At 46.3% G+C, this 13,129-nt stretch overlaps 1 protein-coding gene across 1 annotated transcript in view; it reads right to left on the bottom strand.

Moving 5' to 3' along the window:
- Positions 1–13,129, bottom strand: part of LOC121567684 (rho guanine nucleotide exchange factor TIAM1) — a 169,982-nt gene that overhangs the window by 100,492 nt on the left and 56,361 nt on the right. The window contains exons 2-4 of the mRNA XM_041877898.2: positions 10,193–10,300; positions 9,227–9,846; positions 7,119–7,494 (exon numbers count right to left, since the gene is read on the bottom strand). Coding sequence (XP_041733832.2) covers positions 7,119–7,494; positions 9,227–9,837 — 987 coding nt within the window. The 5' untranslated portion in view covers positions 9,838–9,846; positions 10,193–10,300. The remainder of the gene's footprint in view (positions 1–7,118; positions 7,495–9,226; positions 9,847–10,192; positions 10,301–13,129) is intronic.

Genomic DNA, 13,129 nt, shown 5'->3' with positions numbered 1-13,129 from the left:
CACCAACTCTCCTCTCCTCACCAACTCTCCTATCCTCACCAACTCTCCTCACCAACTCTCCTCTCCTCACCAACTCACCTCTCCTCACCAACTCACCTCTCCTCACCAACTCTCCTCTCCTCACCAACTCTCTCTCCAACTCTCCTCTCCTCACCAACTCTCCTCACCAACTCACCTTTCCTCACCGACTCTCCTCACCAACTCTCCTCTCCTCACCAACTCCCCTTTCCTCACCAACTATCGTCCCCAACTCTCCTCTCCTCACCAACTCTCCTCACCAACTCACCTTTCCTCACTGACTCTCCTCACCAACTCTCCTCTCCTCACCAACTCACCTTTCCTCACCGACTCTCCTCACCAACTCTCCTCTCCTCACCAACTCCCTTTCCTCACCAACTCTCGTCCCCAACTCTCCTATCCTCACCAACTCTCCTATCCTCACCAACTCTCCTCTCCTCACCAACTCTCCTCACCAACTCACCTTTCCTCACCGACTCTCCTCACCAACTCTCCTCTCCTCACCAACTCCCTTTCCTCACCAACTCTCGTCCCCAACTCTCCTCTCCTCACCAACTCTCCTTTCCTCACCGACTCTCCTCACCAACTCTCCTTTCCTCACCGACTCTCCTCACCAACTCTCCTTTCCTTACCGACTTTCCTCACCAACTCTCCTCTCCTCTTCAACTCTCCTCTCCTCTCCCCACCAACTCTCCAACTCTCCTTTCCTCACCGACTCTCCAACTCTCCTCTCCAACTCTCCTCACCTCACCAACTCTCCTCTCCTCACCAACTCTCCTCTCCAACTCTCCTCTCCAACTCTCCTCTCCAACTCTCCTCTCCTCACCAACTCTCCTCTCCTCACCAACTCTCCTCTCCTCACCAACTCTCCTCTCCTCACCAACTCTCCTCACCAACTCTCCTCTCCAACTCTCCTCTCCTCACCAACTCTCCTCTCCTCACCAACTCTCCTCTCGTCCCCAACTCTCCTATCCAACTCTCCTCACCAACTCTCCTCACCAACTCTCCTCTCCTCACCAACTCTCCTCACCAACTCTCCTCACCAACTCTCCTTTCCTCACCAACTCTCCTCACCAACTCTCCTCACCAACTCTCCTTTCCTCACCAACTCTCCTCACCAACTCTCCTTTCCTCACCGACTCTCCTCACCAACACACCTTTCCTCACCGACTCTCCTCACCAACTCTCCTCACCAACTCTCCTCTTCAACTCTCCTCACCCCACCAACTCTCCTCTCCTCACCAACTCTCCTCTCGTCCCCAACTCTCCTATCCAACTCTCCTCACCAACTCTCCTCTCCTCACCGACTCTCCTCACCAACTCTCCTTTCCTCACCGACTCTCCTCACCAACTCTCCTCTCCTCACCAACTCTCCTTTCCTCACCGACTCTCCTCACCAACTCTCCTCTCCTCACCAACTCTCCAACTCTCCTCTCCAACTCTCCTCACCTCACCAACTCTCCTCACCTCACCAACTCTCCTCACCTCACCAACTCTCCTCTCCTCTCCAACTCTCCTCTCCTCTCCAACTCTCCTCTCCTCACCAACTCTCCTCCCCTCACCAACTCTCCTCACTAACTCTCCTATGCCTGAGGTTCCTCCCTCTCCTCTCTGACTGAGAAGGGTCCAACCAAACTGTCTCCGGCAGGTCACATGACCGCATCATGCGCTCGGCAGCTACATTCAAACGCTGGCCGCACCATGGTGACGTGGCCAACACACATGCACGCAGGCATGCACACACATACACAGCCCACCGGAGCCCCAGAGGGAATGGACCACCACACACGTTTTACTGAAACACTGTTACCCAGGCCCGCCTCATTATCATAACAAAGGACTGAGGCATTCCAAACAGGGAGTGACTTTACACACACAGACGCTGCCTCAAACAGAAAAACAATAGAGCCACCAGGAGAACAGCAGCACGTTTAACACACACACACACAGACACAGACACAGACACACAGACATACACACACACACACACACACACACACAGACACACATTGACAGACATACGCGCACACACACACACACACTAGCACAGCAGACCTGTTTTCTCTTGACGCTTAATACATTTCTGGAGCTTATTATCAACTCTAGCAACAGGATGGACAGAGTAATATCTCTCAGACACAATGAGAAAAAAGGAAGAAGGAAGGAGTCTTCAAAGAGAGAAAGAGTGAGAGAGATGAAGAAGTCTTGAGAGAGAGAGGAAGTCGAGAGAGAGAGAGAGAGAGAGAGAGAGAGAGAGAGAGAGAGTGAGTGAGAGAGAGAGAGAGAGAGAGAGAGAGAGAGAGAGGAAGAAGTCGAGAGAGAGAGAGAGGAAGAAGTCTTGAGAGCGATAGAGCGAGAGAGAGAGAGATTGAGACAAATTTGACCCCAATAACTACCGTGGGATATGTGTCAACAGCAACCTTGGGAAAATCCTCTGCATTATCATTAACAGCAAACTAGTTAATTTCCTCAGTGAAAACAATGTACTGAGCAAATGTCAAATTGGCTTTTTACCAAATTACCGTACGACAGACCACGTATTCACCCTGCACACCCAAATTGACAAACAAACAAACCAAAACAAAGGCAAAGTCTTCTCATGCTTTGTTGATTTCAAAAAAGCTTTTGACTCAATTTGGCAAGAGTGTCTGCTATACAAATTGATGGAAAGTGGGGTTGGGGGAAAAACATACAACATTATAAAATCCATGTACACAAACAACAAGTGTGCGGTTAAAATTGGCAAAAAACACACACATTTCTTTCCACAGGGCCGTGGGGTGAGACAGAGATGCAGTTTGAGCCCCACCCTCTTCAACATATATGTCAACAAATTGGCGAGGGCACTAGAACAGTCTGCAGCACCCGGCCTCACCCTACTAGAATCTGAAGTCAAATGTCTACTGTTTGCTGATGATCTGGTGCTTCTGTCACCAACCAAGGAGGGCCTACAGCAGCACCTAGATCTTCTGCACAGATTCTGTCAGACCTGGGCCCTGACAGTAAATCTCAGTAAGACAAAAATAATGTTGTTCCAAAAAAGGTCCAGTTGCCAGGACCACAAATACAAATTCCATCTAGACACCGTTGCCCTAGAGCACACAAAAAACTATACATACCTCGGCCTAAACATCAGCTCCACAGGTAACTTCCACAAAGCTGTGAATGATCTGAGAGACAAGGCAAGAAGGTCCTTCTATGCCATCAAAAGGAACATAACATTTGACATACCAATTAGGATCTGGCTAAAAATACTTGAATCAGTTATAGAACCCATTGTCCTTTATGGTTGTGAGGTCTGGGGTCACCAACCAAGAATTCACCAAATGGGACAAACACCAAATTGAGACTCTGCATGCAGAATTCTGCAAAAATATCCTCTGTGTACAACGAAAAACACCAAATAATGCATGCAGAGCAGAAATAGACAGATACCCGCTAATTATCAAAATCCAGAAAAGAGCCGTTAAATTCTACAACCACCTAAAAGGAAGGGATTCCCAAACCTTCCATAACAAAGCCATCACCTACAGAGAGATGAACTTGGAGAAGAGTCCCCTAAGTAAGCTGGTCCTGGGGCTCTGTTCACAAACACAAACAGACCCCACAGAGCCCAAGACAACAACAACACAATTAGATAAGATAATTACTTGACACATTGGAAAGAATTAACAAAAAAACTGAGCAAACTAGAATGCTATTTGGCCCTAAACAGAGAGTACACAGTGGTCAGGTATTCTGCCACTGTGTACTCTCTGTTTTGGGCCAAATAGCATTCTAGTTTGCTCTGTTTGTTAATGTGACTGACCCAAATTTAAGGAAAGCTTTGACTATGTACAGACTCAGTGAGCATAGCCTTGCTATTGAGAAGGCTATGTGCACACTGCCCACAAAATGAGGTGGAAACTGAGCTGCACTTCCTAACCTCCTGCCAAATGTATGACCATATTAGAGACACATATTTCCCTCAGATTACAGAGCTCCACAAAATATTAGAAAACAAACCCAATTTATCTACTGGGTGAAAAACCACAGTGCGACATCACAGCAGCAAGATTTGTGACCTGTTGCCACAAGAAAAGGGCAACCAGTGAAGAACAAACACCGTTGTAAATACAACCCATATTTATGTTTATTTATTTTCCCATTTGTACTTTAACTATTTTCACATTGTTACAACACTGTATATAGACATAATATGACATTTGGAACTTGTGTGAGTAATGTTTACTGTTAATTTTAATTGTTTATTTCACTTTTGTTTACTATCTACTTCACTTGCTTTGGCAATGTTAACATACGTTTCCCATGCCAATAAAGCCCTTAAATTGAATTGTGAGAGAGAGAGACAGAAACAGAGAGACAGAGACAGAGACAGAGAGATATAGCGTTAGTGAACAGGATGAGATTCAGAGAGGGGAGCATTAGAATTCAGAGCAGCTTTCTATAATAATATTCTGGGGCTACTGCAGAGAGAGAGAAACAGGGAGAGAGAGAGCGAGAGAGAGAGAGAGAGCGAGAGAGAGAGAGAGAGAGAGAGAGAGAGAGAGAGAGAGAGAGCGAGAGAGAGCGAGAGAGAGCGAGAGAGAGCGAGAGATTGAGAGAGAGATAAACAGGGAGAGAGAGAGAGAGCGAGAGAGAGAGAGCGAGAGAGAGAGAGAGCGCGAGAGAGAGAGAGCGAGAGAGAGAGAGAGAAATACATACACACAGACACACCACTTACAAACAAACACACAAACACATCATATACACTACCGTTCAAAAGTTTGGGGTCACTTAGAAATGTCCTTGTTTTCCATGAGTTTGAATAGGAAATATAGCAAAATGAATAGTAAATGTAGTCATTGACAAGGTTAGAAACAATAATTGTGTCTTTCAAACTTTGCTTTAGTCAAAGAATCCTCCATTTGCAGCAATTACAGCCTTGCAGGCCTTTGGCATTCTAGTTGTCAATTTGTTGAGGTAATCTGAAGAGATTTCACCCCATGCTTCCTGAAGCACCTCCCACAAGTTGGATTGGCTTGATGGGCACTTCTTACGTACCATACGGTCAAGCTGCTCCCACAACAGCTCAATAGGGTTGAGATCCGGTGACTGTGCTGGCCACTCCATTATAGACAGAATACCAGCTGACTGCTTCTTCCCTAAATAGTTATTGCATAGTTTGGAGCTGTGCTTTGGGTCATTGTCCTGTTGTAGGAGGAAATTGGCTCCAATCAAGCGCCGTCCAAAGGGTATGCCATGGCGTTGCAAAATGGAGTGATAGCCTTCCTTCTTCAAGATCCCTTTTACCCTGTACAAATCTCCCACTTTACCACCACCAAAGCACCCCCAGACCATCACATTGCCTCCACCATGCTTGACAGATGGCGTCAAGCACTCCTCCAGCATCTTTTCATTTGGTCTGCGTCTCACAAATGTTCTTCTTTGTGATCCGAACACCTCAAACTTTGATTTGTCTGTCCACTTTTTTTCCAATCTTCCTCTGTCCAGTGTTCTTTTGCCCATCTTAATCTTTTATTTTTATTGGCCAGGCTTTTTCTTTGCAACTCTGCCTAGAAGGTCAGCATCCCGGAGTCGCCTCTTCACTGTTGACGTTGAGACTGGTGTTTTGCCGGTACTATTTAATAAAGCTGCCAGTTGAGGACCTGTGAGGCGTCTGTTTCTCAAACTAGACACTCTAATGTATTTGTATTTGTCCTCTTGCTCAGTTGTGCACCGGGGCCTCCCACTCCTCTTTCTATTCTGGTTAGAGCCAGTTTGCGCTGTTCTGTGAAGGGAGTAAACTGTACGATATCTTCAGTTTCTTGGCAATTTCTCGCATGGAATAGCCTTAATTTCTCAGAACAAGAATAGACTGACGAGTTTCAGAAGAAAGTTCTTTGTTTCTGGCCATTTTGAGCCTGTAATCGAACACACAATTGCTGATGCTCCAGATACTCAACCAGTCTCAAGAAGGCCAGTTATACATCACATAGACTCCAGATCTGACTCAAATCAGTATCATATCAGTGTTTATACCATGGCATTGTTGAATACTCCTTTCTGATTGGCTTGAAGGGCATTCTAGAGCCTGCATTATTTCCCTATAACGCACAGTAGAATTCAATGGCTATAGTTAATTCTTACATGTTTGAGCTACTTTTGAAAGCAAAAGTTGAATTGAAAACATTATTGGTATTGTTGAATTAGATTTTCATAATAGCAAGCTAGGACTGATGGTTTGGTTAGCTCAAATCAAATCAAATCAAATGTTATTGGCCACATGCGCCGAATACAACAGGTGCAGACATTACAGTGAAATGCTTACTTACAGCCCTTAACCAACAGTGCATTTATTTTTAATAAAAAAGTAGAATAAAACAAAAAAGTGTTGAGAAAAAAAGAGCAGAAGTAAAATAAAATAACAGTAGGGAGGCTATATATACACAGGGGGGGTACCGGTGCAGAGTCAATGTGCGGGGGCACCGGCTAGTTGAGGTAGTTGAAGTAATATGTACATGTGGGTAGAGTTAAAGTGAAACTAGCAAGTCTGTTTGTTCGGTTACCACGGCAACTACTGGATCTATCCAGTAAACTTGCTAGCTACTTCAGTGGATGTTAAACACGTTTCTACCTGCAAATGAACACATTTTTTTGCGGCACACGTGTTAAATTATAGCCATGGTGTAAAAGGGATAATCAACTCGGGGCTCTATGGGTTCTCTGTAGCTCAGCTGGTAGAGCACGGCGCTTGTAACGCCAAGGTAGTGGGTTCGAACCCCGGGACCACCCATACACAAAAATGTATGCACGCATGACTGTAAGTCGCTTTGGATAAAAGCGTCTGCTAAATAGCATATTATTATTATTATTATTATTATTATTATTATTATGGGTTCTCTGGAAAATAATGCAACTCCGTGGAAGGTCAGTTCCACTCCACTAGAGCGCCGTGGAACACACCTTCCACGTCGTTCATTATTTTCCAAAGAACGCATAAACCTTAGTTGATTATCCTTTACCTATCCTACCTGTCTGGTCTATGATATGCAATCAGTGTGTATCCTATGACTAAAAAACGAACATGGCATCAGTGTAACAACATTGTGACATCCTACCTGTATGGTCTGTGCCCTGCGTCCCTGCATGGTGGTGCAGGTGGCAGCCTGGTGATCGGTCAGCCCCTCAGACAGGCAGTGTGAGCGTCGGCAGGGCAGAGTATGCGCTCCGTACGAGTTCCCGTCCTCCTCCGACGGAGACACCATCTTATCATCCTCACCCTCCCGGGCGGCGCTGTTAGCATCGTGGTGCCACTTAGCGAAGCGTCCAGCGGGCCGGCGGGTCGGGGTCTTCTGGCCCCGGTAGAGCTGGTCCAGGGAGTTGGCCCGGCCTGCTGCGTCCACACCCTCCAGACCCTCAGGGGACACGAGCCCCAGCAGGCCATCACAATCAGGGAAGTCCTCTGCCTCCTCCGTGTCGATGATCTCCTCTGTGCTGAAAAAAGAGAGAGAGGAATAGTTTATTAATCCATACGAGAGAGAATGTAAATAGATTTGAACTGACAACCCTCCAGTTGCCCGCTTCTCTACATTTATATTATAGTCATTTAGCATATCCAGAGTAATCTAGAGTGACTTAAAGTTAGTGCATTCATCTTCAAGTAACTAAGTAAGACAACCTCATATCACAGTCATAGCTTATCACAGTCATTCTCTAACCTGGTGCAGTGTTTTCTGGCGGAGATCTGTCTTCTCTAACCTGGTGAGGTGTTCCTGGTGAGATCTGTCTTCTCTAACCTGGTGAGGTGTTCCTGGTGAGATCTGTCTTCTCTAACCTGGTGAGGTGTACCTGGTGAGATCTGTCTTCTCTAACCTGGTGAGGTGTACCTGGCTGAGATCTGTCTTCTCTAACCTGGTGAGGTGTTCCTGGCTGAGATCTGTCTTCTCTAACCTGGTGAGGTGTTCCTGGCTGAGATCTGACTTCTCTAACCTGGTGAGGTGTTCCTGGTGAGATCTGTCTTCTCTAACCTGGTGAGGTGTACCTGGTGAGATCTGTCTTCTCTAACCTGGTGAGGTGTACCTGGCTGAGATCTGACTTCTCTAACCTGGTGAGGTGTACCTGGTGAGATCTGACTTCTCTAACCTGGTGAGGTGTTCCTGGTGAGATCTGTCTTCTCTAACCTGGTGAGGTGTACCTGGTGAGATCTGTCTTCTCTAACCTGGTGAGGTGTTCCTGGTGAGATCTGTCTTCTCTAACCTGGTGAGGTGTACCTGGTGAGATCTGTCTTCTCTAACCTGGTGAGGTGTTCCTGGCTGAGGTCTGTCTTCTCTAACCTGGTGAGGTGTTCCTGGTGAGATCTGTCTTCTCTAACCTGGTGAGGTGTTCCTGGTGAGATCTGTCTTCTCTAACCTGGTGAGGTGTTCCTGGTGAGATCTGTCTTCTCTAACCTGGTGAGGTGTTCCTGGCTGAGATCTGACTTCTCTAACCTGGTGAGGTGTTCCTGGCTGAGATCTGACTTCTCTAACCTGGTGAGGTGTTCCTGGCTGAGATCTGACTTCTCTAACCTGGTGAGGTGTTCCTGGTGAGATCTGTCTTCTCTAACCTGGTGAGGTGTTCCTGGCTGAGATCTGACTTCTCTAACCTGGTGAGGTGTTCCTAGCTGAGATCTGACTTCTCTAACCTGGTGAGGTGTTCCTGGCTGAGATCTGTCTTCTCTAACCTGGTGAGGTGTTCCTGGCTGAGATCTGTCTTCTCTAACCTGGTGAGGTGTTCCTGGCTGAGATCTGTCTTCTCTAACCTGGTGAGGTGTTCCTGGCTGAGGTCTGTCTTCTCTAACCTGGTGAGGTGTTCCTGGCTGAGGTCTGTCTTCTCTAACCTGGTGAGGTGTTCCTGGCTGAGGTCTGTCTTCTCTAACCTGGTGAGGTGTTCCTGGCTGAGGTCTGTCTTCTCTAACCTGGTGAGGTGTTCCTGGCTGAGGTCTGACTTCTCTAACCTGGTGAGGTGTTCCTGGCTGAGGTCTGTCTTCTCTAACCTGGTGAGGTGTTCCTGGCTGAGGTCTGTCTTCTCTAACCTGGTGAGGTGTTCCTGGCTGAGGTCTGTCTTCTCTAACCTGGTGAGGTGTTCCTGGCTGAGATCTGTCTTCTCTAACCTGGTGAGGTGTTCCTGGCTGAGATCTGTCTTCTCTAACCTGGTGAGGTGTTCCTGGCTGAGATCTGTCTTCTCTAACCTGGTGAGGTGTTCCTGGCTGAGGTCTGACAGACTGAACTCCAGCCTGTCTTCTCTCCACATGTCAGCTGATTTGGACCTCTTCTTCTTGAAGCTGACCCCCTCTCGGGGTTCCCTGGGTCCGTCTCTGGTCTTCTGGAGGTAGGTTGCCTCCCCCTTGTTACTGTATAGGCTTAGTCCTCCGTCTTGTAGACCCTGGGGGTCGTGGGGTCTAGCCCCAGGTGATGCTGCATCTAGATGGAGCCCTACAGAGGGGTTGTCTAGGTGGGTATGGAAGGAGACGGGCCGGAGGTTCATGGCCATGCGGTCCACCCAGATAGGGGAGGAGAAGTCTGACAGGACATTGGTCTGGTTGAAGGGCTCCAGGGCGTGGTCCGCTAGACACTGGGGGATACTAGGGGTGCTGCTGGACCGCGTGGAGGTCTCAGAGTTACGGTGCTCTACTTTGCCCTGAGAGGCGTCGCGGGTGCGGCGGGTGGAACCAGAGCTGGACTGGGACTGATGGTGCTTGTTGGAGATGCGGAGGGAACGAGACATGTGCTTACGGGACAGGTGGCCATGTTGGGTACCGTAGAAGGCATGGTCGCCATTCTGGCTCTCCACGTTGCCCATGGTTACAGTCTACAACAGAAAAGACAGGTAACTTCACAGATAAACAACTCATGATGTCAGAACCCCAACATTTTAATTATAGAGAATTCACTAAGTAACACACTATGCCCTGCATACAATAACATAACTGACATCCATATCAAATCTTGCTAAGAACTTAGATCATTTACGTTTTAGTCATTTAGCAGACGCTCTTATCCAGAGCGACTTACAGTTAGTGAGTGCATACCTTTCTTTTTTTTTTTTCATACTAGTCCCCCGTGGGAATCGAAACCCACAACCCTGGCGTTGCAAACGCCATGCTCTACCAACTGAGCTAAACGGGGACTACGTGATCATGTATTAGTTAACCAACCTGTAGACTGGCGTTGACATCACTGGCATGTTGAGTTTCACCGTCAGGCTGTCTATCCAATCACAGAGAGAGAATGGTCCTGATGTCGCTGATATGTACTCCAAAGATCTGGAGGAGAGAGAAGCAGAAACTCTGGTCAGCCGTCCCAGTAAAACAAAGAAAACTCTGCCTTGGTTTTACTGTGCTGCACACTGTTACAATAGTCTTTCTGGAGGAACATGAACTTTACAAGAGGAGGGAGTCTGCCTGCTGGGAATCAATTGCAGACATTTTGTGGTTAAAGTTTAACATATTTAATTTCCCAAACAGTGAATATGGCAGCGACTGGGACCACACAGAAATGGGGTTGTGAGAATAATGAACAATGATCTGTACAGCTGACAGTTTACTATGACCTGATAGTCACAGCTTACTACAACCATGCATCTGTACTAAGCTAGTGGCTGGTTTTACTGGGATATGAAATATGTTCAAGTGTTGTTGCCACTGGTTACAACAATACCTAAAATAAAATTGTAGGAAAAGTCCCATAGGCACTTCTGAAACATTGTACCACAAACTCACCCACAAATCCTACAGCAAACAACAATTATTTACACAGGGATGCTCTGTGGGTGTTCAGCATGAATCTGTCCTCTATCAGAGCAGGGTTTAATAGCTGTCTGCAGGGCCCTACTTTACTCTCTGTGTCCCCATCCAGCAGAGAGAGAGAGTTTGGTCACAACAGATCCTGCTTTAACAGCCTGGTCAAGCCTGGAGCTGGGCTGAGGGTTAAAGGGGCAAACCGGGTTTTGAAAAAACAACAAAGCGGTTTGTTTTGGTAAATAGCTGAGGGATGAAGCTTGACAAATGTAACCACTGTCAAATTCATAAACAGAGGTATGGATGCAAGGATTGATCAGAATGTACATGCCAATCCCAGACTGCACAGAGAACAGTTTACTGGGAGAGACAGTAGTGTATTGTTGGAGCGAAGCTAACATGCAGCAGAGAGACAAAGAGACAACGAGAGAGACAGAGAGATCTGTCTGTCTGTCTCTCCTAAAGGTACCAGTCCATTAACAACACTATTCTGATGGTCTGTCTCTCCTAAAGGTACCAGTCCATTAACAACACTATTCTGATGGTCTGTCTCTCCTAAAGGTACCAGTCCATTAACAACACTATTCTGATGGTCTGTCTCTCCTAAAGGTACCAGTCCATTAACAACACTATTCTGATGGTCTGTCTGTCTCTCCTAAAGGTACCAGTCCATTAACAACACTATTCTGATGGTCTGTCTGTCTCTCCTAAAGGTACCAGTCCATTAACAACACTATTCTGATGGTCTGTCTCTCCTAAAGGTACCAGTCCATTAACAACACTATTCTGATGGTCTGTCTCTCCTAAAGGTACCAGTCCATTAACAACACTATTCTGATGGTCTGTCTGTCTCTCCTAAAGGTACCAGTCCATTAACAACACTATTCTGATGGTCTGTCTCTCCTAAAGGTACCAGTCCATTAACAACACTATTCTGATGGTCTGTCTCTCCTAAAGGTACCAGTCCATTAACAACACTATTCTGATGGTCTGTCTGTCTCTCCTAAAGGTACCAGTCCATTAACAACACTATTCTGATGGTCTGTCTGTCTCTCCTAAAGGTACCAGTCCATTAACAACACTATTCTGATGGTCTGTCTCTCCTAAAGGTACCAGTCCATTAACAACACTATTCTGATGGTCTGTCTGTCTCTCCTAAAGGTACCAGTCCATTAACAACACTATTCTGATGGTCTGTCTCTCCTAAAGGTACCAGTCCATTAACAACACTATTCTGATGGTCTGTCTGTCTCTCCTAACGGTACCAGTCCATTAACAACACTATTCTGATGGTCTGTCTCTCCTAAAGGTACCAGTCCATTAACAACACTATTCTGATGGTCTGTCTCTCCTAAAGGTACCAGTCCATTAACAACACTATTCTGATGGTCTGTCTGTCTCTCCTAAAGGTACCAGTCCATTAACAACACTATTCTGATGGTCTGTCTCTCCTAAAGGTACCAGTCCATTAACAACACTATTCTGATGGTCTGTCTGTCTCTCCTAAAGGTACCAGTCCATTAACAACACTATTCTGATGGTCCGTCTCTCCTAAAGGTACCAGTCCATTAACACCACTATTCTGATGGTCTGTCTGTCTCTCCTAAAGGTACCAGTCCATTAACAACACTATTCTGATGGTCTGTCTCTCCTAAAGGTACCAGTCCATTAACAACACTATTCTGATGGTCTGTCTGTCTCTCCTAAAGGTACCAGTCCATTAACAACACTATTCTGATGGTCTGTCTCTCCTAAAGGTACCAGTCCATTAACAACACTATTCTGATGGTCTGTCTGTCTCTCCTAAAGGTACCAGTCCATTAACAACACTATTCTGATGGTCGTCTGTCTCTCCTAAAGGTACCAGTCCATTAACAACACTATTCTGATGGTCTGTCTCTCCTAAAGGTACCAGTCCATTAACAACACTATTCTGATGGTCTGTCTCTCCTAAAGGTACCAGTCCATTAACAACACTATTCTGATGGTCTGTCTGTCTCTCCTAAAGGTACCAGTCCATTAACAACACTATTCTGATGGTCTGTCTGTCTCTCCTAAAGGTACCAGTCCATTAACAACACTATTCTGATGGTCTGTCTCTCCTAAAGGTACCAGTCCATTAACAACACTATTCTGATGGTCTGTCTCTCCTAAAGGTACCAGTCCATTAACAACACTATTCTGATGGTCTGTCTGTCTCTCCTAAAGGTACCAGTCCATTAACAACACTATTCTGATGGTCTGTCTCTCCTAAAGGTACCAGTCCATTAACAACACTATTCTGATGGTCTGTCTGTCTCTCCTAAAGGTACCAGTCCATTAACAACACTATTCTGATGGTCTGTCTCTCCTAAA

This window comes from Coregonus clupeaformis, chromosome 6 (genome assembly GCF_020615455.1).
Source record: "Coregonus clupeaformis isolate EN_2021a chromosome 6, ASM2061545v1, whole genome shotgun sequence".
Lineage (NCBI taxonomy): Eukaryota > Metazoa > Chordata > Actinopteri > Salmoniformes > Salmonidae > Coregonus > Coregonus clupeaformis.
Note: the sequence above shows the minus strand (reverse complement) of the source record. Positions and strands in the feature narration are given on the sequence as shown.